Below are 27,952 nucleotides of genomic sequence, written 5' to 3'. Positions count from 1 at the left end.
ACAAACATAAGCACAAGAGCTCCTACACAACAGAATTGCTTAAACGTCACTGCTGCGATCGTCAGTGGGAAATTTTTTAAATAAATATATATCTGTATATAAATGAAGGCTTTTTAACTGACATCCTTATTAATCTACTCGCATTTTTCTCGACTCTGCATTCATTAGTTTATTTCTGTTACTTCCACTCTAGTCCCGTGGAGCCAGACATGATCTTGTAATGGGAACCAAACAACAAGCCTGTTGTTAGCTAACGGATGTAACATAAGTTAGCATGGCAGCAAAGTCCCAATCAAAAAACTCAGATTAAGAATGAGTGTCGCATGTGCAGAGTAGGGACATGCACTGGTACTTGACTACTTGATTAACTGTGTTTAGTACCTGTATTAAACCTGAAATCACAATTTGGGTATTTGTTACACTTCATTGCCCCCAAACATGATTTCTTGTTCCTGTGAGACTACTTGCACCCCTCGCATGAAACAAGTGTGCTACAGCACTGTCACAATTGGCTTCAGCAGATTCATGAGATATGCAGCATTAATTACACATTCACTAATTTTACATACTGAATACAATATGTAAAGGTCAGAATGATTTACCTACATAGGATGTAACAATCACACATTCCGTACTGCTAGTAGGATGGAGGAGAAAAAAGACAAAGCTCTCAGCTCAAGGAGAGCATGCTACTGCAGAGTAAAAAAAAAGCACTGAATCAAGACTAACAAACAAAATCAGTGACTCAGAGTACAACATCTACAACTCCCATGAAAGGTCTTGAGCGCTAACCTCAATCAGACTCGGAATAAAAGAGAGGACAGGAGAGCAACAAAAGGAGTACATGAGACTTTTATGTAGGTCCACATGGTGACGTGTTCAAAGACGTGCTTTTCAGAGATAAAAATTTTGGCAAGAAATTTAATCTTAAAGTGCTGATGGGTTTTGCATACTCCAAAAAAAGGATCTTAAAGAAAACTTTAAGAGATTGTATGGTTTGAGATGCAACCAACTAACTTAGTTTTAAATAGTTTTACTTTCTCAATTGTCTCAGTGTCACTACTGTATTAACGAATATAAACTCTGATATGATGCCACAGGTTCACTCTTCCTGAAGTTTGAAATTAGCATAAAATATATAGTTAATGTATAATTCAGAAAAATGATATGTATTGAAATGCCTCCTGTGAAGGTGTTTTTCCTTACAGCTAAAAACCACAAAATGCTTTGCTTTTATAAAATGCAGCCCAAAGGCAACAATGTCCTTTTGGTTCACTGGCCCTCTATTTTTACCAAATACCTCTCATTCTAAAGCTGCACTATTACTACTTATAGTAAATATTCAAAATTGTATTCCTGTATGCTGATATGAATGTGCTTCATTTCATTATGTGTGCAAAATGTGTTTATATTAGGACTGTGAAATGGCCAAATAATTAAAATAATTCATCATGATTATATTACTATTTTGTGTAGTTAATTCCTATAATTCACATTTGTCTTACTTCATTATATTTCATTTAAACATTAACATTTATTTTGTTGTAACTATATAAACTGACAAAATAAGCTTCATCACAATGTAGTTATTGCTGTGACTAATACCAATATTTTCATCAGTGGATGGAGGGTTCATATGAACCTAAACATAAAATCCATTTGATTTCCGCACAGTGAACGCATTTTCCCAAGTTTATCACCAGCGCCCAGTGAGAACAACAGCGGCTGCATGTTCCAAAGAGTATATATCATATTAATGGTCAAGGGTTACAATCCATCAAAGATTGCAGCCTCTTGTTCTCACTTCTAATTCATATAGCTCATGGATTTTGTTACAGCGGAGGTTCTCGAGAGAAACTGTAGCTTTCTGCGTTGCTACTGCTTCTGTTAGTTTGCTGTTTGTTGATTTATTCACAGGTCTCGCCAACTTCAGCCTCCACTACTACAGATGGTTGAAAAGATCAAACTAGGAAAATGTGTTAAAATATACGCGTCACTAATTATTTATCGCGTTAACTAGTCATTAACACATTAACATTGGAAGCACATATATATGTAGCACTGATGTATGTACGTACAGTATGCAAAAGTTTGTGCACCCTTGACTAAATTACATATTTTATGGATTTGAAAAGACGTAATCACAATCAAAGATACAAACATCTAGGATCTCTCTGAGGGGGACAATGACAACATACTTTATTTGACCATCTACAAAATAAGTGTAATCTAGAAAATACTCATTTCTTTGGATATTTACAAGCAGAAGTTTCATCAAAACCAGAAGGGTTTTATGTTTAATATTCAGAGCTCCTCAATACAGAAACCATTTCAAAAGTATTTAAAAATTTTATTTTATTAAAACAATTTGCTGCAGAAGTTGTGTTGTGTCTTTTCACATCAAAACTCAAGAAATGATGTGATTTGGCCAGGGGTGCCAATGTGTGTGGTTGCCCTTCACCACATTCTCAGTTTCTGTCCAATGCTTTTACTTTCCAGACCAAAACAGATGGTTTTTATCCGGTCAAACACTTCTTTAGCACCCCTTTATCAGTCCTGTTGAGTGCATTCAGCTAGAAAGGCAAAAAGGAGGTGGAAGGGTTACAAGGCAGGGTGACTCAACTCTCTGCATGTAAATGTAGAGGCCAAGAGAAAGAACAGAATATTTGATATTAACAATAGTTTCTTCTAAATAAACGAATACGTTTCGCCAAACACACTTACTGACTTCAACTCATACTGAAATCTCTTACGCAGCAAAATTCCCAGGACACTGCATTTATAGAGGCTGGAAAGCTGACGTTGAGTCCCGAATGGATGTTTCAGCAAAGCCGTTCTTTTAGCATAAAAAGTGACCCAAAATAGCTTTTATTTAAAATGTCATCCAAGCAGCACAAAGTACACGACCTTCATTATCTAAACATTGAGCTTCCTCAAAGTTCAAAGTGAGTGTCCTAGACCCTTCTGCTTAGCAAAGCATTTCAGCTTATTAGCTTTCCTAAACATGAATATTTAAAGCTGATAACAAATAGCTAACCAACATTTGCTTTGGCCTTCTACAGAAGATTCTGGTTCCATAACACTGTATTAAAGAATCAGGCATTAGCAAAATATTACTACTTACAACATTTGTCCCTTGCTTTCACATCCTCCCTGTTGAACTGTTGCTTGCATCAGACATTAACCTATTATTTTATTTGTGTAATTATGTATTGTGCCTTGGCCTGCTAGTGTTATCCATAAAAGAGGCCCTGAACCTGAGTTCATTTCATCATCATCAGATGGCTGGTGAAACTTTGGAAAAATGCTAATCTCTCTAAGCTACAATATTGTGGTAACAAGGCAAGCTGATCAAGAACACTTAGGAGTCTTTAACAAGCTAACCTTGGATTCTTCACCCCAATACGATTTCACACCAGCACTGTAATTAAGAGATTCCATGATACCACGCGCCCCTCTCATTAATTCAAGTTGTATGAAAATGAGCACAGCTGCAATATGCTATAGATTATTGTGTGATCAGCAAACCGCCTCTTCCTTCCCAAGGGTGCATCCAGAACTGGTCATTAACACCAGCACCTGCCTTGACCCCCACGCGCACACTGCACGTGACTGAATTAAAGTGCTCTAAAGCAACTCATTCTTACCACGTAACTACACTATGGAATTCATTACATTGCATTAACCTCCGCACCTGCGCTAATTGAATTCGCAAGTCTTAATGATGAGCAGAAGTGGAAAAAGATCTGCAACGAACGACGTGCGCCAAGGTTGCCTGTGATTATAACAAATAATGCCCCTGAATGCTTCCGACTTTTTTCTTCTCCCCAATCTATTTCCTCATGAAAATGAATGGTTTAGTTTTGTTGAATAGAAACCTTAAGCACTGGTTGTTCTAGTCAGAACGTCTTAATTAGCTTTAGCATAAAGCTCAGTCCATCCTGAGCTATGAAGAACTATGGGTACTCACACTGCACAATGAGCTCCACGATGGCCTCACGAGGCTTCACGTTGAAGCCGTTGTACTGGCTGGTCTGGCAGCGGTAAGTGCCGGTCATCTCGCGTGAGACGTTGACGATGCGCAGGATGCCATCGTAGCTCTCCGTCTGCATGCTGCCGTCCGGCATGGGCGCCTCCTTGTCAGCGTGAGACCAGAGGATGATGGGCTTGGGTTTGCCTGACACTAGGCACTGAAGCTCCACTGTGTCACCCTCCTGTGTCACCAAAGGAGACTTCCCTCGGGGGACTGTCAGGCTGGGGGGGACTAAGTGAACATAGAGAGAAAACAGTGAAACATAACTATCTATATGGTTACATCTAACACTCTTTGTGTCTGATGGTTTTCTAAAAGACTTTAAACACTAATCACTGGCTAATCTCATGAATCTTTCTTCTGTTTGATCTGTGTGCATCAGTAAACCTATGTGTATTATTTGTATCTTTATATGTTTACATCCTACATTTTTCTTTTCTTTCACCCTTTCTTTTGAGGTCCCCTTTAAACATATGTGTATCTTTATATACCAAAACAATCAGAATTAATTTCTACATGAAAATCAGAATAAATTTACATCATTTCTTACTATTAAACAGGCTGTTTTTGTTACTGTGCCTTTATGCCAGATATACAATTATATGCAAATGTCTGAATATCTGCAAATTACATGCTTGTTAATTTTCTGAGTGTACATTTCCTGTACAGAGAACCATTAAAAACATGCCATTTTTCTGCAGTTTTAATGTATACGTTCTATATATGTGCTGAGTTTAACACATTAGACAAAATCAAGACATACATAATGTAAAATATGCCATAACCTCTGCACAGGCCACAATACATGTTTTATTTATTTATTTTTGCTGTATTGTGTCTCATTCAAATAGCTGTCTGTGCTGAAACACTCCCTATAACTTTGACACTAATGCAAGGGGCTAAACTAATGTAGGCTGAACAGACGCAAATATGTAAACGTGATGGTTTATGATGTCATGTTATGAAACTGTAACAATGTTGGAATATTACATTAAAATCTTTTATTTCAAAGAGGCAAGAAAAATAGGGTTTAAATAGGGTTTGATGTGCTCCCTTTAATACCACTACCCAGTGCAGCCCAAAAGAGGATGTTGTGAGTGACCACTCATGTTACCCCATGTACTAGGTATTGGTTGTTAAGGTGGTGGTGAAAGCAGAGACAACTGGGTCAGTGGCAGAAAATATGATGCAAGACAGTGATATTTTATAAGTAGAGAAATAAAATAAAAATCCCTCCAGCCACACAGCAAGCTGATGCTCTCCTCTTAATATTAAGGCAAAGGAGCCATGTGAAAACTTTCACCTCATTAACCTTAACAATGCTAGACCAACTAGCAAAATAAAATTGCAATCAAGAAGAGAATAAACAGAATCTTAAATAATTTTTCAAGATTCCACATATCAAAATGGATGTAAATATGAATATGTACATCAAACAGTCACTTCATTAAGTGCACCTGTATACTTCCTGTCCATTTTATCAGCTCCACTTACTATATAGATGCACTTTGTAGTTCTACAGTTACAGACTGTAGTCCATCTGTTTCTCTACATAGTTTGTTAGCCCCCTTTTACCCTGTTCTTCAATGATCAGGACACCCACAGGACCACCACAGAGCAGGTGCTATTTGGGTGGCAGATCACTCTCAGCACTGTAGTGACACTGACGTGGTGGTGGCGTGTTAGTGTGTGTTGTGCTGGAATGAGTGGATCAGACAGCAGTGCTGCGCCACTCTATTAGACACACCCACCTTGTTGGTCCACCTTGTAGATGTGAAGTCAGAGACAGTAGCTCATCTGTTTCTGCACAGTTTGTGTCGGTCATTCTCTAGTCCTTCATCAGTCTTCACAGAACACTGCTGGCTGGATATTTTTGACTGGTGGACTATTCTTAGTCCAGCAGTGACATTGAGGTGTTTAAAATAAACAGCAGCACTACTGTGTCTGGGGGCGGCACGGTGTCGCAGTGGGTAGCGCTGTCGCCTCAGAGTAAGAATGGCCTGGGTTCGATTCCCGGCCGGGCGACCAGGGTCATTTCTGTGTGGAGTTTGCATGTTCTCCCCGTGTCTGCGTGGGTTTCCTCCCACAGTCCAAAGACATGCAGTCAGGCCAACTGGACATGCTAAATTGCCCCTAGGTGTGAGTGTGTGTGTGAATGTGTATGTCTGTCTGTCTGCCCTGCGATGGACTGGCGACCTGTCCAGGGTGTATCCTGTCCTCCGCCCAGTGACAGCTGGGATAGGCTCCAGCACCCCACCGCGACCCAGAAGGATAAGCGGTTTAGATGATGGATGGATGGACTACTGTGTCTGATCCACTTGTACCAGTACAACACACACTAACACACCACCAGCACATCAGTGTCACTGCAGTGCTGAAAATGACCCACCACCCAAATAACACCTGCTCTATGGGGGTCCTGAGCATTAAAAAACAGGGTGAAAGGGAGCAAACAAAGTATGCAAAGTCTGTAGCTGTAGAACTATAAAGTGAACCTACAGGGTAAGTGGAGCTGATAAGCTGATAAAATGGACAAAGAGAGTACATGTGTAGTGTTTTTTCTGTGTGTGTATATATACATATATATATATATACATACATACACACACACATATACACTCATCGTGCATTTTATCACCCTATCAGCTCCACTATATATGTATGTATTTATCCATATAGGCCTACAAAAATATTTAAATATATATTTAACTACTCAAAAAATATGGTGATGCATGTTTGTTATGACAGTCATTACTGCTTCACACATTTTAAATACAACAGACAGCACGAGTGAAGCCCAGCCCAGGGAAGCATTTGCTGGCTCTAACGCTTCGTTTCTGCCATGGCGGTAGGGAAGTTCATCCATTCTATCATTTCAGCCCTTGTGTTTATCCGTAACATGGTGTTTATCGCAAAAACTCACATCACGATAACGATAAAAATATGATTTATTGTGCAGCCCTAATGTACACTGTAAAATAGGACGATCAAATATCTTCCCTGCAGCTTCAAACAATGCCTGAGGAACACCTGCTCCTCTAAATATAGCCCCTGGTGTGCTACAGAGCCCTCCTCCATTAAGCATGAGCCTTTAGTCTGCTTTAATGTTGAGCATCTGTACATGAAGTTAGCAGGCCTCCACGCAACATTTTCCTAACCTCATAGCGTCGACAAGCCCTTCTGCAAGAGTAATGCCCTGCCTAGATGTGCCAGTGCTGGAAGGTCTTTCACTGCTCTCCATGGAGCTTTCACCGCTGCATTTTATTAGTGGCGACTAAACTAGTGACCGCACTAGACGAGCAGTAAGGAACACTCATGCATGTGTAGTTAGGAACGAGGGAAGTGGGGGTGCTGAGGGGGCAGCAGCACTGCCTGATCTCAGGACTGCAAGTTCTAAAAGCAATAATAATAATACAGAGATCAGAACCTTTTAATAAACTGAGTGTTGCAAAGACTCATGTGCTTGTTTTAGATTTTTCTATTTTTTTTTTTTTAGATATTTTCAAAATCTGCAGTAGCCATGCAAAAATCTGCAGTAGCATTTAAATTAATGCTGTATTTTCATAACAGTGAGTCGAACAGCTTCCCTCAACAACAGCTGGCCGCTTTGGGGGCGTGTTGCTAAAACATATGCAGCTTGAAGTGCAAAGTGTAAAAGTGGATGCAGAACAAGATGCCAGTCCTGAACCCCAAATCAGCTTAATTCTGTTTTTAAACTTTTAAATTGTGCTTTCCAGTGTTAAATCTCACCATATGACTGTGGGCATGACACAATCACCGACCGCACCACATATCAACAATCTTACTGGTCGTGACTTTGTTAATTGGCATAAGGTTCATTCAGAATGAGAGAGCAAAGAGAAGATCAAGGGTGCAACAAGGGTCTGTTGTGTCAGTGGCGAGTGACATATTTTGAGGTAAAAAACATGTTTTTCTGCAATTTTAACTACAATAATCTATACATGACTATGGAATATATAAATTAAATGACATAAAAAAACAAATGGCAAATAAATATCATAAAATATTTAATGAAAGTTGTGGGTATGTCACTGGTGTTACCACGTAACAAAAAATGTCTTATTTTGAAATAAAAATCACACTGATGACATGACTTCCTTTTACCCATTTTCTGAAGATCTATGAAGAAAAGCACATGGTAAGTCCACTGTGTCTTCTAAGTTATCAGAAATTTTCTCATGTAGCTCATGATTTCATATGAAGCTTTTAGCTGAAGGTATGACCTACTTTATTCTTAGGTAACTGTGAAAAAGTAGAATACAAATGGATTAAATTACATATTTTAGTGGGTTATCCATGATTGACAACATGTGGTTTGATATTCTGTAGCAGCCATTTTGTAAACTGCATTTTTCATTAAAATTGTCACTGGTGTTACTGTAACCTTTCTTATGTGTACACCAGTGACACCTACGGATAGACAGAAAAGTGGACATTTCTGTAGAAATCCCCATATATATATATATATATATATATATATATATATATATATATATATATATATAATTAGTGACCTCTTGCTTCATTTTAGTGGTATATATATTCTGTTTGAAGTATGAAAAAATTCTAATGGAAAAAAAGGAAAATACTTTTGCATGATGTCATTGTTCATGTCATGTAAATGTTGTTTAAAATTTCACACCCCCAACTTAAAACACCTTGCCATGATCCTGCGTACAAGAGCAGGAGCTGAATGAGGAAAGTGGTGGGAGGCAGAGAGTGGGGAGGGCATTTTTTTCAGCACTGATAAAGTTCACAACTGAGAGGAGGGAAGAGGGCGAGAGGGGAGATGGACAGGAATGAGCAAGTGGGAGGTTGAGAGATGGATAAAGAGAAAAGAAAAGAGGCACAGAAGACGAGCGGGGGCATCAGCAGAATGTATTTTAACTGCAGGGGGCCGTGTGCTTGTGTGAATCTGCACGTTGATAAAATGCACCTGCTGTAGTGGCACAAAACACAGACAGTCACGATGGGAATCCCACAATATTTTGCATCAGTAGCTTACCTATTTTAGAGAGGTTGAGAAGAATATTCCGCTAGCTGTGTTTTATGTGGAGAAAAGCCTTTAAGGGGAATTCCACCATATTTGCAAAGATTTTTGCATAATTAAATGATTAAGATGTTAACAAAGTTATTCAGAGTAGTTTCATGTGAAATGCACCATTCTAGATAAACATACCGAGAATTGTTCACAGTGGTGGTGATAGGAACCAGATGGCTGACGAGTTCAATGCCTATAAGAGCTACCACACAGAAATCCTTTACAAGTAATGGTTTTGAACATGCTGCCTGATGCCTGAAACAATTTTTAGAACACATTTTTTAAATACATGAATGGCATACGAGTGTCATAAAATGTAGGGTTTTTTTGGATTTAACATTCTTTTACCATTAGCAAAATTACATAAAAGACTCAGAAGACACATGCATGTTGACAGGTCATTTTGGATAGGAAAATATTCAGCTGAAAATTGTCAAAAAAGGCATTTCTGTTTTTTGTCCAAATGAGAAAAAAGGCTGACATTATTGACAAACTGGTTTATCAAGTGTGAAGTGAGAAAAAAATAGTGATTAAAAATGCTGTTTTTTTCTGTGGCTGTCCTGTGCACAGACTGCAGTTTGCAGTTTGAGCAGCAGCGAATGAACAATGAAAATGTCAGCCATGTGAAATTATTTCATGATTTTTACGAGGGACATTAGACAAGTGACTGTTCACGTCATACATTAAGAGGGGATGCAACATCCAAGGACTTCTCCACTACAGGACTGATGCCTTTGAAAACATGACACGGCTTGATATAATAAAACAAAACAACAGAAGCAGATAAGTCCCTGCTAGCACGCAAATGCCATCTGTAGCCTCAGTTTCTGACATACACACACGGGTTCCCATCCACAACACTGAAAAAATCAGCACATTGGGAAGTTTCTCTACAATGAACCGTTTAACATTAAAACTATCTAAATGACATCACACTAATTAAATTATGCAGAGGTTTAAAAAAATAATAGAGGAATTGGCCTTTTGTTGAACTTGACCAGTTTGCCATCAGATGTCTAGCATATTCTAGTTCCTAAATGCTCTCTAAACGATCAGTTTCTATATGCTCTCTTTAACAACTATGTGCAGTTATGGCATTGGAAAGTACACTGACACAATGAAACAAATACTGGAAAAAATGATAATGAATCTCATAATCATAACTTCCTTTTGCTCAGAAATAAATATTGGCAAAGTTCTACTGTACAACTGCAATATTCCACAAACCATTAGCTCCCACATCCATTGCAATTATTTCTCATTTACAGAGTGATGCATGGATGATTGCAAATTAATAACAATTCAGTATTAATAAACCCATATTAAGGGGTATCTGCCTAGCTGACTGAATTGCTACATTCTCAGTCTCCTGAAGACTAGAAAAGAACACAGAACTCAGAGCAACATATTAGATTTTTTAAACATATTTGGAAAACATGGTAGCAGCGCTACAGACAGTTTGGAACAAGGCATCCCATTTGCAGGTCTCAGTCTGCTCTCTGCCTCCAAATAGTCAAAATAGTCTGTCTTAATTTATCAAGGGTGAACAGGGATGCTGATAGGTAACTGACCTTAAGATAAATCTCACTTGGTTAATAAAGTAGTGGCAGTTACTACCCAGAACCTTCCCAAATGTAAAGGAATGCTTTAGTGAAAAATCAATTTTGGTCTACATAATCTCCCTGTTACCCCTAAATGTAGTTCTTCAGCCAGTACAAGTTTAGTGTCTGAAGTTTCTTTATTTTTGCCCTGGGTCTACAAAGCAGGTGATGGAAAATTGGTAGTAGCAGCAGCCGTCTTGAAATCTAATATTTCACACTTCGGCCAATTTTAATATCTGGTGGGGTATAAGCTGCCATTACTTCTAGCCCCATTTGCCTCACAGCTCCCGTATGAAGCTAAAGAAATAATCTTTGGAAACCAAATTTGGCTAACTGGCTACATTTGGAAAAAAAGAAATTAAATTAGGGCTGCAACAAGTGACATAACTGAAAACATTGTTAATAAAAAAAAGTTGGCAACAAATCTCGTCATCGATTAGTTGGCTTGATGACATTGGCAATTCCCATTTACATCACTTGACAAAGAGAAGAGGAGAGCAAATACAGATGGAAGAAACCACAGTACAGGGTTGCATGACTCAAAAAGTCAAAAATATGGGAACACTAATTCATGGTCATCCAAAAAGGTGTTTTTCTGTTAGATGTATTTAACCAAGCTCACCTGGTGTGACAATACAACTCAGCATCGTGAGTAACTGCTGAAACCTGTTTTCTGCTTTTCAGCTAGCTCTGTTTTAGTTTAGCAAATAGAAGAAAACACTGTTGGCTGTTGAAGGGATGAGCTGCATTTTCAACTAAACTGCATGGCTAAACTGTACTCCTCAGTCGCTTGTGGGCTGCTTGTGCACTAATGCACACAGACTTGCCCATCCACACATATACAGATATCTTTTGAAAATTCAGCATGTTGACCTTCTGTCCATGTACATTTCGTTCTTGTGTTCTTCCTTTATTACTTCTGCATCTTTCACACTGAGCAAAATAGGACTATTTTAAGAGGAGAGCTAATCCTCTGCTCTTGATAAAAGTTGTGTTTTGTTTTCCTTGTTGTATATATGATTTTGAGGATAGGCAAGGTGCTTTATGTTTGAAAGAGCGTTGGGCAAAAAGGAAATGATCCTTACATTTTAAGTTTGTTGAATAAAACAGTATGTATACGTGAAATATTTAATTATCGAAAGACTAATAATGGCACTTCTTCTTTGCACAACTAATCAAACGCATAATGGAGTGACTGATCGAATATGGAAATAGTCATTGGTTGTAGCCCTAATTCAAATGTGGTTTTCGGCTAAAATGTTCCTCTAAAGAAAACCCTGATTATGACTATCCTCAACATGATGTACTTGCACAATACTATTAAAGAATGCTGTACAAACTAAGCAAAATACTTTGGTTGTTACTAGCTTATTATTTTTGTTGCCACATGAAATGGCTGCTCTCTCTCTTGTCGAGGAACTTCTCTAAGACTGCAATTTTATTAGCAGCCATGGTTACATTAACCTGTTAAACAACTTTTATTTTTGTGGTCACAGCCACCTCAGACATTTTGACTCACCAGTAGTGGATGAGATGTTAACATCTATGCTGATCTCGGGTATGCCCCCATTCCTCAACGATGCCACACAGGTGTAGGTACCGAAATCAGTGAACTTGAGGTCAATTATGTCCAGGTTGGTGGTTCCCAGGGCAACGTCAGGGTCTGTCTGGGTGATGACCATGCGCTCGGAGCTGCGCAGCGGCCGGCCGTTCTTCAGCCAGCTGAACATCAGCTCCTCGGCTGGCGTGGCCTCCACCTGGCAGGAGATCTTTACTTCCCGGCCAATCTGGATATTGTCATCATTGTGATAAGGGTCTGGAGTGATCCAGAAGCGGCCTTTCCTCAGAGCTGGATGAAATGAGATGGAAAATAAAGGAAAGCGTCGGTAAGATCATCAGATCATGCAAAGGCTTCTGAGTAAGCAGCTGTTTTGAGCGTAGTTTCTCAGGTTCTCACCCTAAACAAGGAAACCAGCCTGAGGATGTTTGCTGAGTGAACTGATTCAGGTGGAGCTTGATGGGCAACAAATGTGACAGCAAGAAAGGCCCTTCATCATGTTACTAAACAGAACTCTCTACTATTGGTTTTTATATGTGTATATATATCGATCTTACATTTTTTAATGGTTTACAGTATGACTTTGTCTGTTTTCCTTTCAAAGGACAGAAAGAACATCTTTTTAATCAATAACTATTGATGATTACAAAGGTCATGTGCAAATATTTGGACGATGATGCTGATCAGCAAGATAGTACCGATGGCTGCTCACTACTTTTCTTTAAACGGCTCCAAGCAGGACATTCTGAATCCAGGCCAAGAGAAAGCTTAGCCAGGCCCTGTTCTATGCTAAGTACTCCTCATATCTTTAAGCGGACAGTAATTACAGCTTTAACTGAAAAAGGACCATCACAAATTGAACTATTAGTAATGCTATGCATTTATCATTTGTATTTGAATAGGGGTTGTGGGGTCTTCATAAAGTTGCTGATAAATTTAACAGAAAATTACACCAACACTACACTAAATATATCAAATCTATCAGTATCTACTCCACTCTTTACTTTGTGCACCTTACTGACACTACTTTAACTTTTTCATCCATCCAATCTTAAAACCAACAAGTTAAAGCTGTGTCCTCCCAGCATAAGCTGTTCCCAAATGAGTCACTGACATTATGTTCCCCTTTAAAGAGACTCTTACATTAACACAGGTAACTCAAACTCACCTCAGCTGCCTTGCAAGTTTCTTTCCCTAAAATAGCTAAATGCTTCTGATGGGATTAGATGTAAACTAATACACATACATAAAAAGGGCAACAGTAAAGGAAAATAAGAGGAAAAAAAAGGAGTTTTGAAATCAGTTAAAAATATATTAAAAGATACACACAGGACTTTCAAAATCAAAGCTGGTAGACCATCAAAACTGTCACCATCAGATAAACAGTACTGATCAGTCTAAATTTATATTTTGGATTACTTGGATCATTAGAAGTAGAAACTGTATCCAACTTCTGAATTGTGGAGGTGTGGAAAAATATCCCTGCAGATTTGTTTAAAAAACTGAAAGGAGTCTCCCCAAATGAATGTAATATGTAATAAATGCAAAGTGTGGACACATTTAATACTGACAAAATTCATATTACATTCAGTTGTTAAGACCTCTGTGTAGTTTTTTGTTAACATATGTTCTCTGCTTTTTCCTGGTGCTGAAAATGTACTTAATGGTCATTCGGACTAATAATTAAACCAGTGAATAGCTGGTCTCTAACTTTTGCACAGTTCTGTAAATAACGTAAAACACATCTATGATCTAAAACATTTTATCATACCATTAGACAACCTGTTTTATTAAAAATACATCCTAAATAATACTGGGCTTGCAGAGCTGATTAAGTCTGCCATTTTGCTCTGCCACTGCAAATTCCGCTAACGTCCCTGAATCTTAAAATAGACTGTTCCAGTGTCTCCACAAATAAAGTGAGAAAATAAACTGAGAAGCCCTCAGGACAGGGACTTTGAGAATACAACTGCATTATTCCATAGCCATGATGGCAAAGAGTCACGCATATGCTGCGTTCGGAGAAAACTCATCACCCAGAATTCAACTCTGGTGACGTCTGTACAGAGGAACAATGACTCATGTTCATTCGCACCTATGGTGTTACCAGTCATGCAAGAACAAAGTGCTATGGCATGGAATTTTTCCCTCATACTACTACGCTTGCTAGGACATTCTTTGTGGCTTATGTCTTACTTTAAGACCCTTCTGCTTATTTTAAGACCCTTTTGCTTTTTCATCTTTTGAGCACCCACCAATCTCTCTTTCACAATAGGATTTAACACCTCCCACCCTAATTCTCCTACTACCCCCCCCCTCCCCAATCAAGGAACATCCCTCAGGCTAGTCAACTAACAATATAACTCCTAAGCACCGTAAAAGCAACTAGTGCCTGTGTTCATCTTGCTTTGCAATCTATGCAGTTCTTCCTGACCACTTCAGCTACTCAGTTACAGTCCCTGTTCCAAAAAGGTCCAAACAGCTTGCCTAAATGATACTGTCCATGTCATTTTGACCTGAAAAATGTACACTCTGTTTGTGGAGGCACTGTGAATTACTACTAAGAAACTGTCATGAACACAGAATGTTTCATCTAAAAACGGAGCTACAATTTTCTGACACTCAGGATACTTTATGTACGGCCAGGACTCTCACTGTCAGCCTGTCTGACTATTAGCACAGGTGCAGCACAAGGCTGAATGCTTTCTGTCCTACTTACCTGCCTGCACACCCAAGACTGCACTAGCAGTGATCCAGTCAAAATACTCTAGTTTGCCATAGTCATAGTAATAGTCATAATCATCAGAGGGCAAACCCTCTAAGCCTTTAGAGAAGACCTATTGATTTCTGGGAATTAAATCATACATGTCTGTAACTTTTAGTTAATTTTTATTTAATACAGTAATCACATTTTGAACGAATTGCATATGAACTGCAGTCATACTCTTGTTCATTCTTAAGTTTTGGTTGGAAAAAAAGGGTTAATTCTTGGAACCAACGAAATATTGTCCATTCAGAATTGTACCTCTTCTGTCTTACCAAATGACAGCGGAATCAATCTCCTTTTGATTTTCAATGAATGGGACCAAGTCTGTGAGGAATAATGTCACTCTATAGTTTCTAAAAGTCCTAGATAAGTCACTGACTGCAAAGATGAGTGGCAGCCTGACCAGTGGTTTGTTAGAAATGGAAAACAGAGAGTTCTGTACAAGTGCATGGTAGAGAAAAACATCATCAAGGTCATCAGTGACCCCGTCTACTCAAGACACCATTTGTTCCAAAAATTCTCTCTGAGAACCACTTGAAATCAATCAATAGCAGTACCAGCGGTCAGCCAAATAGCCTTTTTCTCAGTGCCTTGACTCAAACAAGCGACCTAGATTGACCAGTTCACCATCACACTCAGTGTTAACCCTGTTAACATCTCATACCACAATTTATGTCTCATTACCCCCCTCACTCAAAAACTGGTCACAAAAGACATCCAGTATTTACATAACATCTGCTGTAGTATTTGTGGTATTCACTTGAACAAATTTTAAAATTAGGGTTCAAATAATATGAAAGTTTCATGATCAGTACAGAAATAAATTTACATGAGCTAAAAAACCAATAACAAATCATGTATACAGATCCATTACACAGAACACATTTTAAGGCACAATTACAGTTTACATGTTGTGTAATTTAACATAAAATATGGCCTATGCAAAAGTTAAAGCACATTTCACATTTTATGTTTTTTCCGCAATATGTAATTTGCTAACACATAGGAAGCGCACACTTAAATGTGCCGAAAAATGCCATATTTAGGTTTGTTCCCTGTAGAGAATGTGTTTGCCTGCATATGCCTATATATTGGTCAGGTCCTATTTCATACTTAACTGTACTGGCATTTACTTTAAATGACAGCTGTAAAAGTGTCAGTTACCCATTTTGGGGGCAATCTATCAAGGCTAACAGGTTCCATGCCAGGACATCACATGTGAACCCTAACTGTTGCTTTCTTTGATGAGCAGCCCTAAGATCTGTTTCACGTGCAATGGCAAAATGAATGTTATCATGACAGATCGAAAATAATAAACAGCTGTGACTTTGCTGGGCTGTTGCTTGTGCGGTTCAGCTTGACGAGGCTTTTGCGCCAGCAAATTTGCGAGTTAATCAATGCTGTAATTGAGCTGGGATAGTGGCACTCTCTTTGGATAACCACATAAAACTTGAGAGATGTTAGGCTGTAGAGCTCAATCCTTTCGCACAAGTTTCTGTCATTACCAAGAGGTATTACAGACAAGCAATTTCGAAGTGACAAGCTGTGTAATCTCTGCTGAAAAACGTTCTGAGTCAGGTTGCTATGCGTGGGCCATTTGATGATGATTTCTTAATCTCCACGCTGCTGTTAAGTCTCTTTGAACTTCAGCGCCTAATGTGGAAGTCCAAACTTGTGCTTCAACTTTTAATGAGCTATAATGAAAAGAACACCTTCATGTGCCGTGACGGAGGGACCACTAGCTGGAATGTACTGTCATGTTAAAGATACTGAAATTGCTTTTTACGTTCATATTTTGTAAAAGCCGTTCCATAACTTTTACTTGACTTAACACATGGTGAGTTTTTTCAGCTTAGCATGAGACTCAGTGACAATATTATTTACTCTAATCCTAAGCTTAACCTGTGTCCAGCCAACTGTTTCATGAAAATCCATACATACAGATTACAAACGCTAGTACATTCAGTTTATAAATCTACATTACCACATAGTACCATCTGCAGAATCCTAAAAAATGTGCTTGAACTGTTACTTTTCAGGCAGATTTTAATCTCTAAAATTTCTGCTTTGGTATCAAATGGTATTAGTTTTTTCCTCGGCTCAGCAGCCGTCACTGCAAGTTTTTTCCTTGCAGCATTATATATGAATCCATAATCCTTTTGACGTCCCTTTTAACCACAATTTTATGACACATTTGGATAAGAAAAAAAAAACACACAGCAAACTGAGGAAAAAGCAATTTAAAAGCCTTGTGGTCGTGGATAGTGTGCTGTGCTAATGTATATTCCTTTAATTCTCTTTCTTACATAATGATAAGCATCATGATAGTGCCTTTGCAGTGTCTTCTACCCTGCTGTGAACAGAACTAACCACAGCAGCCAGTCTTCTCCAAAGCTATTGAGTTCACAATGTGTCTCTTTTACAGGATGACTAAACACCTCAAACTGCTTAACACTTTTGCAATGCTTTGAAATGACAGAAATCTTCCCGTCACATGTTGCAGCAATGGAATTCACAAAATGAGCCTCATTCATTACAACAAAGATATTGTGAGATCTCTCCTTAAAGGCAACAGTTTACCTGCAGCTGTCTAAAAGCGCTGAAAAGCAAGTATGCTCCAGTTTCTGAAACGCAAGTTACTACTGTTGTGCAATTTTTCACTAATTACTTATGCAAAAACTTTCTTTACTTGTAATGTAAGTTAATGTAATTTTGGTCCATTTCTTTTTCTCCATTCATAAAAGTTTGACAACGTAAAAGACAACAGCTGTGCTCAAAAACTAAAAATAAAATAAACAAACAAACAAATGGAAATACATTTTTTGATTTGATATGTATACATTTGGGTGTCATCAAATGATTAAAATGACAACTATTAATTCTTTGCCTTTGTCTTTTTTGCTCAAAGATAGATTTTTCTCCATTTAAATATAAAAAGCAGTGCATTTTGTTAAAGCTAAAAGCAGTGCATTTTGTTCTGTAGCTAAATGAGCAGACAAAAGAAGCTTCATGTGAATGTATTCATTACTTTCAATAACTCGATAACATTGTTTTCGTCATGTGAACGCAGAGTTAACATGAACTTCCATAGAGTGAACGCATCACCAACATCCAGTGAGAGCAACAGTGGCTGCATGTTACAACCAAGGAGTGTATATATCATACACTATATTGCCAAAAGTATTCGCTCGTCTGCCTTCACACGCATATGAACTTGAGTGACATCCCATTCTTAATCTATAGGGTTTAATATGATGTCGGCCCACCCTTTGCAGCTATAACAGCTTCAACTCTTCTGGGAAGGCTTTCCAAGAGGCTTAGGAGTGTGTTTATAGGAATTTTTGACCATTTTTCCAGAAGCGCATTTGTGAGGTCAAACACTAATGTTGGACAAGAAGGCCTAGCTTGCAGTCTCCGCTCTAATTCATCCCAAAGGTGTTCTATCGGGTTGAGGTGCAGGCCAGTCAAGTTCTTCCACACCAAACTCGCTCATCCATGTCCTTATGGACCTTGCTTTGTGCACTGGTGCGCAGTCATGTTGAAAGGGGCCATCCTCAAACTGTACCCACAAAGTGGGGAGCATGAAATTGCCCAAAATCTCTTGGGGCCGAGCCCAACTCCTGAAAAACAAACCCCACACCATAATCCCCCCTCCACCAAACTTTACACTTGGCACAATGCAGTCAGACAAGTACCGTTCTCCTTGCAACCGCCAAACCCAGACTCGTCCATCGGATTGCCAGATGGAGAAGCGTGATTCGTCACTCCAGAGAACACGTCTCCACTGCTCTAGAGTCCAGTGGCGGCGCTTTACACCACTGCACTTGACGCTTTGCATTGCGCTTGGTGATGTAAGGCTTGGATGCAGCTGCTTGGCCATGGAAACCCATTCCGTGAAGCTCTCTGTGCACTGTTCTTGAGCTAATCTGAAGGCCACGTAAAGTTTGGAGGTCTGTAGCGATTGACTCTGCAGAAAGTTGGCGACCTTTGCGCACTATGCGCCTCAGCATCCGCTTCGTGGCTGAGTTGCTGTCTTTCCCAATCACTTCCACTTTGTTATAATACCACTGACAGATGACTGTGGAATATTTAGTAGCAAGGAAATTTCACAACTGGACTTGTTGCACAGGTGGCATCCTATCACAGTACCACGCTGTAATTCACTGAGCTCCTGAGAGCGACCCATTCTTTCACAAATGTTTGTAGAAGCAGTCTGCATGTCTAGGTGCTTGGTTTTATACACCTGTGGCCATGGAAGTGATTGGAACACCTGAATTCAATGATTTGGATCAGTGAGTGAATACTTTTGGCAATATAGTGTATATATAGTCATATGCAAATTTCTGGCCCTGATCAAATTGTGTCTTGTTAATATTTTAAGTCAAAATAAGTTAACACATCCTCTACAGAAAAAACACTTCTTCACATTTTCATGTTTAATTGGCTGAATATATTGTGAAAATAAAAACATAAAATGTGGCCTGTGTAAAAGTTATGGCACATTTTACATTTAATTTTTCTCCAATTTCTCAAACTAAGCAGAAAAATAGACACTGTAATCTGAAATTTGCCATATTTAAGTGTGAGGATATGTTAACTTATTTTCAGTTGAAAAACAACAAATACGCAATTTGACCAGAGGTGTTTAAACATTTCGCACGTGTATCATGTATACAGTCTGTAGCCTCTCATACTCAGACATTCTTTTGTTATTGCTTTCATTACATTTGCTGCTTTGTGATTTATATGTACATGCTCCACAAGCACTGTCCAGCACAGCCTACTGACGGTGCCAGTGCTCTCACTTCAAAAGTCATTTAAAAGCTGTATTTGAGTGAGATGGCTACAGCCGTAGATTCTCTCACAGCAACAAACAGCGCACAAGAAGCTGTATACCAACCTGGACCAACAGATGGTTTGAAGGGTGACACTAAGTAAATGTATTAATGGCAATAAAAATCTGTAGCTTTAATAAATGTATTGTATACACCAGGGGTGTCCAATCTTATTCGCAAAGGGCTGGTGTGGCTGCAGATTTTCACTCCAAACAAGCTGAAGCAAATCTGATGCTGCTTGTTTAATCAGTTGGTCTCAGTCTTCAAAGTACTAATCAGGTGACCTCCTGCTTTGTTGGAATGAAAACCTGCAGCCACACTGGCCCTTTGTGGATGAGATTAGACACCCCTGGTAAACACAACTGCATAATTAATTACATAGTCATATAACAAATTCTATTTAAATTTAAACATTAATTATATTATCACCACTCACTTTATCTTTATTTCTTTTAGTAACAAAAATGGCAAAACAATGCTTTTCAAAATCCTTTTCAATTTGAAAAGGATGAATTTTTGTTCCGCAAAGCAATACTGTACACGGAACGTTTTCATTAAATTCAAATCACAAAATACCTCCTCTTCTACTTGTGATGTGGGTTTAAAGTTAGATCCCACACTTTCAATAGAATTTCTCTGCTTGTTTCAATGTGCTATGATTGAAAAAATAATGAAATTAAGGGCATTTCAAAGTGTATCTTGTCATTAAGTTTTAATGTAGAGGACAAATTTCCAAATGGACAGGAAGAAAAGTTAACAGGGACAGCAAGGGCGGTGGAATGGTTGAGGGACGCATCTCAGCTCCCCTGCTATGATTACCTACTGAAAAAACAACCCAACCAGGAGATGATATCTCCCCTGTAAATAAGTAAAAAGGTGCATTACCGTGGCAGTGTGCAGGCTCAGCAAATCCTGGCCCCCCACCTTCACTGCCCCCTTCCACTTATAAATAACTTACAGAGCGCGCGACTCCAGCTTATTTTGCTGGAGTCCGCACAGCAGCCCCTGCAACGTGCTGCGTAATCTGCTGAAAAAGCTACTGACAGGGCTCAATACAGAGCGCATGAGCCTCACTTGTGCTTTATTGATGGAGCTGCCCTGTAGGCGGTGTGTCAGAAAAGCCTTACTCAGAGCTGCCCAGGACGGTTACTCCCACCTGGGTGCTGCTGACCGAGCCTTCATTTCACCTCTCTTGCCCACCTCCCTTTGTGAAGGGTGTCCTTATCTGTGCCTGTAATGTACACTGAGCGGGCAGGGTTTGCAAGAAAAAAGATTAACTATAAATCTAAAAACTGAACACCAACCAGTACAGAAAACAGACGTACTGTATTTGTGTGCTTTCTGCTCCAATCTTGTACTTTAGCATTACTTTTTCAAACCATCTGTTGATGCAGTACCACAAACGGCCTTCTGCTCGCTCCAGTTCCATTGAGACTTTGGCCTGTTTAATTCTGCCCACCAAACTTTCATAAAACCTGCAAAATTACTACGCCAGTTTGCACATATCCACTGCTAAGCTATGACTGAGCAATTGTTATTTAGGGCAGGGGTTTACACTCTTTCCCGCACGCTCTTTATGAGTGACATACCCTTAGTGAATCTTTGGACAGATTCCTGCAGTAAACTATTACACAAAGGATTCTGAACAGACTACACTACCAAAAAGTGGTGGGGGATCCCATTTATGCTTATGTATGGCATTATTCTTAAGGTAGTAGGTGGGTGGGCAGTATATGTGTGTGTGCTCAGTGGGCTCTCCCTCCTTTGTCAGGCTGCTCATGTTCCTTCCTCCACAAGGGATGAAAACATTTCAGATGACCACCATGGAAGCCCTTGTTTAAGCTGAGCACAGGCAGCCAGCAGCGTGCGGCCAGATTACAGGAGTTCACAATCCTCCACATGTAATATCGTTTTCTCCTCAATCCCTTGCTTATTTTTTCCTGGCAAATGAGATTCAGCCATCTGTGCAGCAGAGAAGCCTTGTGACTCGAAACCTCCCCACTGACGGTCAGAATGGCTTATCTTACGAGAAGTGCCCTCCATCCACCAAGCTATCACTGATACTATCTGTCTAATGGCATGGATTGTGGTGATTTATGAGGGAAAAAAACTTACGCAAGATGAAAATCGAGAACACAAGGCTTGGTAAAAACAGTCTCTAGAGACAGAGTGAGTTGTTGCGGTGACGTTCTAATGCCCATGTCTACCACATAATGACACGGATCACCTCACAAAATGAGCAGCTTTTCTGTAACAGGAGGCCGACAGATCAAACTTATGGCAAGTTCCATTACAATCCCAGATGCAGAGGAGGAGACAGGTTTTTATGCAGACAAGTTCACCCAGCGAACCACATAAAGCAAAGGGGGTTACAAACATTGATAATCGCCCTACAGTGTTAAAAAGCCTTTGGGAACATTTAAGCACACAAACTACTCTTATCCAAAAGACAAGAAAAAAGAAAAACATCACATTATGCACATCTAATGCATACACTGCCTTCATTAGAAGGCAAGAGAATGTTAATTTCAGAAGCTGAAGAGAAAATGGTACCATCAGAGAAAAAAAGCAGTATGAAAAAGAGCAAAAATAGGCCGGAGGTTCAAGATCTGAGGATTATGAGAAAATCAAAAATGAAGGACTTGAGAAAACATCATGAAGAACACTACACTTGAACTCTAGTACTAAAAGTGGCAGCTCAGCTGAAGCAGCAGTTATAAGAATCTACAGGACTGTAATTCTGAAGTATATCTTGGGGTTATCTGAGGTTATTCCATGCGTACTCAGTTAATTAAACAAACACAGTATTTACATCTGTTTTCTTTGATATTTTCTCAAAACATTCTGTTCCTGAAGGAATTGCGTGTTTTCATCGGCTTCAGCTTTCTGTTGCTTACAGAGGCTCTGACTGCTGCTGATCAGTTGAGCATATAAAATGTAAAATTACAGACAGAACTCATGAGGATACATGCTTTTTGTCTTCCATGCGAAAAATTTCAATCAGAGTTTGCCATGAGAATTAAAGTCAGTCTTCAAAGAATCTCGTCAAGAATATAATTCAGACAGTTGATGCAAGAGGAAATAGTGTAAAAGATTCACATGACTTAACAGCCACATTCTGAAACCGGGCTGTATTTTGCAAGTAGCACTGTAGAAGGATTAAGGGATGGTTCTGCAATGATATGTTCAGAGTAAAAGAGTGAAACATATGTCGTTTTCACTGACATTCCATCCACTTCAACCAAACCTCTTACTCTCTTACTTCTTTCCCAAGTTGGCCTAAAAAAATTTACATTGGAGCTGGAATCTTGTTATTTGTTGTGAATACATTTTGGTTCTCAGAAAAAGCTACTCAGAATAAAAGCCTGACAAATTCTCAGAAAGGCCAACTAACTATCCATGTTCTGCCCATAAATGCATTCCTTCATAATTACTGCTGGTAGCTTTGACAAGCTTTGTGGTTCACAACTCACATCACATTGCTACAATGTTTGAGTCTCTACATAAGATAAACTACAATTTTAGCTAATCAAAACCAGGCAGGTTGGAAACGACAATGACTTAGAATTTGTCACCATGCTAACATATCCCAATAGTATAACCGTTTACACGCATACAAAATTAATAACACACTACAAATCTAGGTATGCTGTCTGGCTGGCCTGAATAACTGTTTTCAGAAATTGAATACTTGTTTTCAAAACCACTCTTAAAAACAATCCATAATTTTAAGTATGTTTCTGCAGCTTGATATTTACCCAGTAGGCAGCAACAACGTATTAATACTGTATTATAGAGCAAAGCGGTACTCCTAAAAACGTATTAATAGAGTGTTATAGAGTAAAGTGGCTCTATGATAAGGATCACTATACTTACTTTGAAATGATTCATCAACTTTGTTATGCCTCCATGTTATAACAAGCACTTCTCTCATTTTTTTTTTACATTTAAAGTGATTTATTAGGCAGCTTTGCTCTTTAAGCTTCAATGGCCACATGGAAAGCAGGTTGTTGCTTTCTGAGGCAAAGTGATGTGGAAGCCTTTTAGGATTCATTCAACTAAACCAGCTATAATTTATATATTTTTAAAATTTTCCACATATAAACAATGACTGTTCTATATTAAGGCCTTTGCTGATAAACTGTGTTGTAGTTTAGGCTGAAAAACAAAGCTTCCAAATAGTAAATGAAGAAACGAATACTAACATAATGAAATTATTCGGGTCAGCTGTAGCATTTTGATAAAAACCGAGTTACAATTTCTTATTAGGATCAACGGGATTTCTGTCAGCATTCTATAATGCTCACCCAGACTCACTAGAGTTACTATGAGAGAATGCATTTGTGGGCAGAGCATGGATACATCAATTGAAATACTGACCATGTCCTCTACTACCCGTCTGTGCTGTGTGAGGAGCACTACAGAGGCTTTAGGAATGGCACCTAGCATCTGTTTCTCTCCGTCTCTGTCTCTCTCCTGCCTCTGCCATTCTTTCTCCTGTACCCAGCTGATCCCCTGCCTTGGCAAACCACCTGACTCCTGAGTCTCCATCCAGCCTCATGCTAATGCAGTCCGAGCTTCATTTCATTCTGCTTCTCAGAGACAGCGGGTTGACAGCCAGTAAAAGCATTCACACTCAAACCAGGGCCTCCAGATGTGCAAACAGCTTTCTTTGCACACCAGGGATCGCTTTTGAGAGGGGGTAACTATGAAATAAGCTACAACAGCTGCTAGAGTCTAGACTCCCACTGAGAACGACACACTCCAAATCTCCTCCTCCGCTGGATTTGACTTAGTTCCTTCATGTTTGTGGGGTGGGTATTTAAAGAAATCATGATACAGTTACTGCTTTTAGCAGTTTGACAGTGGTTTACTGGTTCGACTCAATAGATAACTGTGCTATTAGGAAGCCTTTATTTATGACTACTTTTAATATATATTTTTACCAGCAATAGAACCTGAGCAACAGTGTTTAACAGTGTGAGAAATGCCAATTCTGCTATCAGTAACAAATAATTTGCTAATTCTTTATTAATCTTTATTGCCATTCTCACACTTTACTTCCTTACTATACCATCATTGTTATCCCTGTAAGAGTTTGTAAATTTTAAAACTTGTTGCAAAGTCTACAGAGACGCACTACGCAATTAATACTCTGGACCAATGAATAATTAATAAATTTTAATTTAGACTTTTTTCCACTGAAAAGATCAATTTTAAATTCACTTGAATCAGGCTATATTCAGCAATAATCAATTAAATATTTAGCAAAAATAAATGTAAACTGTGCAACAAATGAAACATCCTGGGATAGCTTTGGAAAAAAGCTACAAAGTGGTGCGCCTTTTAACATGAAATGGTAAAAATCAAAGTGTAGGCAAGTCTGAATTAATACTGTCACATATAGTATCCACATACAGTATCCACAAAGTGCATTTTTAAAAAATGTACACTTAATTCTGGTCTTGAGCCCATAACTTCAATGTACATTCTGATGCAGTGACTGAGAGTGACTGCTCAAGGCAGCGTCATTATTTATATTTGCATGTATGCCGCACACATTGTTTGAGACATTTATTATCCTTGCCCCGAGTCCTGTCTATCGTTTGCAATTCATTGTGCGCTGACAAATTGCGAAGCGTTCTCTGAAAAATGATGCCAACTTATGGGTGCCGTGAGAGCTTTCCTCCACGTCGAAACTCATATATGCGGCCCTGCAGATCCTTGAACCTGACAGCTATTCTATATGATCCACCAAGTGTGTTTGAAAAGAGCACAGGTAGTAGACAGCAGTACAGACCTCTGACAATGATGTTTGTGGACTTCTTGGCGGGGTTGCCGACGTTGTTACTGGCCACACAGCTATAGACACCAGCCTCTTCGGTGCTGATGCCAGGGATGGTCAGTGTCCCACCGTTCAGGACACTCTTCTTAGGAAGGCCCTCAGCATTGCGTACCCATGTTAGGACTGGGGTGGGCTCCCCACCAGAAGTGATGCAGACCAGAGTCACTGTCTGTCCTGGGTTAGCCACAATGGGGTCTTCCACCAGCAGCTTAATGGTGGGAGATGCTGGGAACAAATTGGAGCAAATATTACTAAAACTGATATATGGTGTATGGTAAGGTGGTATGGTCTGGTAAGGCCTGAGCGATATTGGCAATGATTAACAAGTAATGCAATGAAATGCTTTAAAGGCAGTGATCACCACGTTAAGAAAAAGAACAAAAAGAGAACTAGAAAGGACTAATTTAATTTTAAACAGGTTGCTAATAAATCCTACGTAACATGCAGATGTAATGTTTTATTCTCTTTTACTGTTAAAACAGCTTTTACTGAGTGCAACATACAACATACACTTGTCCTGATCTACAGGCAGCTATAGTTCTTTTCCAGAGTGACTCTGCTAAAATGATGCTGTTACATATCTGCAAAAGCTCCCTGTTTTGTTTGTTTGTTTGTTTTTTTTAAATATGTAAAGCACATTGGACGTGACTTTGGAAGTCAGCCACTCATTGGCACATGTCCATCAGTCTAATGTTTCTCCACAAGAGGAATATATTAGCATGCAAGTCTGTTCAGCATGCATCATTTAAGGAGAAGAAACAGCTATGAACCCACACTAGCAGGGACTCACATATGTAAGTTTGCAGTCACATATTTCAAAATGAGAGGTGAAATAGCCATTATTACCAAAAGATGCTCAAAAAAGCATCAGTGACTAAAGCTTTCAATCCTTACAATCAAACCTGCCCCTAAATGTTTCTGGCATAAGAGTGCTAGCATGCTGAGAGGTAAGTGTCTTAAAGTTGGCTTTATCATCAGCATAAGACTCTATGTGTGGCTAGAGCGATGCTGAGAGAAAGAAATAAAGAGAGAGAGAGAGAGAGAGAGAGAGAGAGAGAGAGAGAGAGAGTGGGACACAAACAGAGAGACAGCCAGAGGGAAAAGACTGCTGGCTCTGATCAGGCTCTAATGGATCCCGTAAAGGTCAGGTCATAGCCACGAAAGAAAGTGGAGCCCACCGGGACAGATAAAGAGTGCGTGGAGCCACAGGGGCATTTACTTAAGAACATGGTTCTTCCAGGGACTGAATTAACTGCGGAGGCAGTGGTGAAAACTGCAGGGAACCTTCTCCAGCAATCAACAGGCCGGAGGAGTAGAAAAGAATTGGCAAGTCATCGAGTTTAACAGACTTACCATGCTCTCCAACAGCTGTTCTGCTCATGGACTATTTGCTACTGGAGCATGCCACAAATATCAGGTCAGTCCACAGCAGGTTGCTTGAAACCAATAGTTTGGCAAATCAGTAAAGACTAAGGGCACGAGACAGAAGAGAACCTGGCAAATCAATGTTACATCTTTCTTGGTGTTTTGCTGTTTGTCAGGAAGCAAAACGTACCCGTTCTGTTGGTGAGTTGGAAGAGTACACTCTTGTCAGGGATGCCACAGACATTGCGAACCGAGGCAGTACAGGTGTAATTGGCATAGTCCTGAGGTCGAAGGTTTTTCAGCTTGAGGATCTTTGTCTCCCCCTGCAGCTCAGAGAAAAAGGTTGTATGTAAAGTCCTCCAGCAAATGACTTTCATTCTTTGACACTTAACATTTCAAGTTCATGCATAATACACCCTTGCACCACTCCTTTTTCGACATCCTTCAGACACTCAGTACTGATATAGTTCTCATAAAGAAATATTGCTGTTAATGGTCCAAAATTCATGTGAAGGGTAGCCTTCATTAATGTCAGTGCTAGAATAAATAATGAATCAATCTCCTAAATCCATATTGATTAAATTCTAAATGCAGTTCCACACATTCAAAAAGAATAAGTGCATGTTTTACTGAGTCACAGTTTAACAACTTCAGGGTTTATTCATTTTGCCTGGGCTGGCTTTAATCATCTTTAAACAGCACTTTGAGCATAAGCGGAGACACATCTTATTTCAGTCAGTTGTTCATCATTATTCCCACTGGCCACTGGACTTTTACACAAGAGTCTTGCATCATAGTTTAGCTAGTTCTCATTTTACACCATTAACCTCAAATCATTATACTGTACTGGATCCTAATGGCTAAGAGTTCACTCTGTGTTGCCCCA

General features: G+C 39.2%; 1 protein-coding gene across 1 annotated transcript in view; it reads right to left on the bottom strand.

Moving 5' to 3' along the window:
- The window catches only part of mdga2a (MAM domain containing glycosylphosphatidylinositol anchor 2a), a 207,559-nt gene that overhangs the window by 79,842 nt on the left and 99,765 nt on the right, over nt 1-27,952 (bottom strand). The window contains exons 5-8 of the mRNA XM_036593740.1: nt 27,257-27,389; nt 25,657-25,926; nt 12,216-12,545; nt 3,971-4,264 (exon numbers count right to left, since the gene is read on the bottom strand). Coding sequence (XP_036449633.1) covers nt 3,971-4,264; nt 12,216-12,545; nt 25,657-25,926; nt 27,257-27,389 — 1,027 coding nt within the window. The remainder of the gene's footprint in view (nt 1-3,970; nt 4,265-12,215; nt 12,546-25,656; nt 25,927-27,256; nt 27,390-27,952) is intronic.

This window comes from Colossoma macropomum, unplaced genomic scaffold, assembly GCF_904425465.1.
Source record: "Colossoma macropomum unplaced genomic scaffold, Colossoma_macropomum, whole genome shotgun sequence".
Taxonomy (NCBI): domain Eukaryota; kingdom Metazoa; phylum Chordata; class Actinopteri; order Characiformes; family Serrasalmidae; genus Colossoma; species Colossoma macropomum.
The sequence above is the reverse complement of the archived record's forward strand: the minus strand, read 5'-3'. Positions and strand labels throughout refer to the sequence as shown.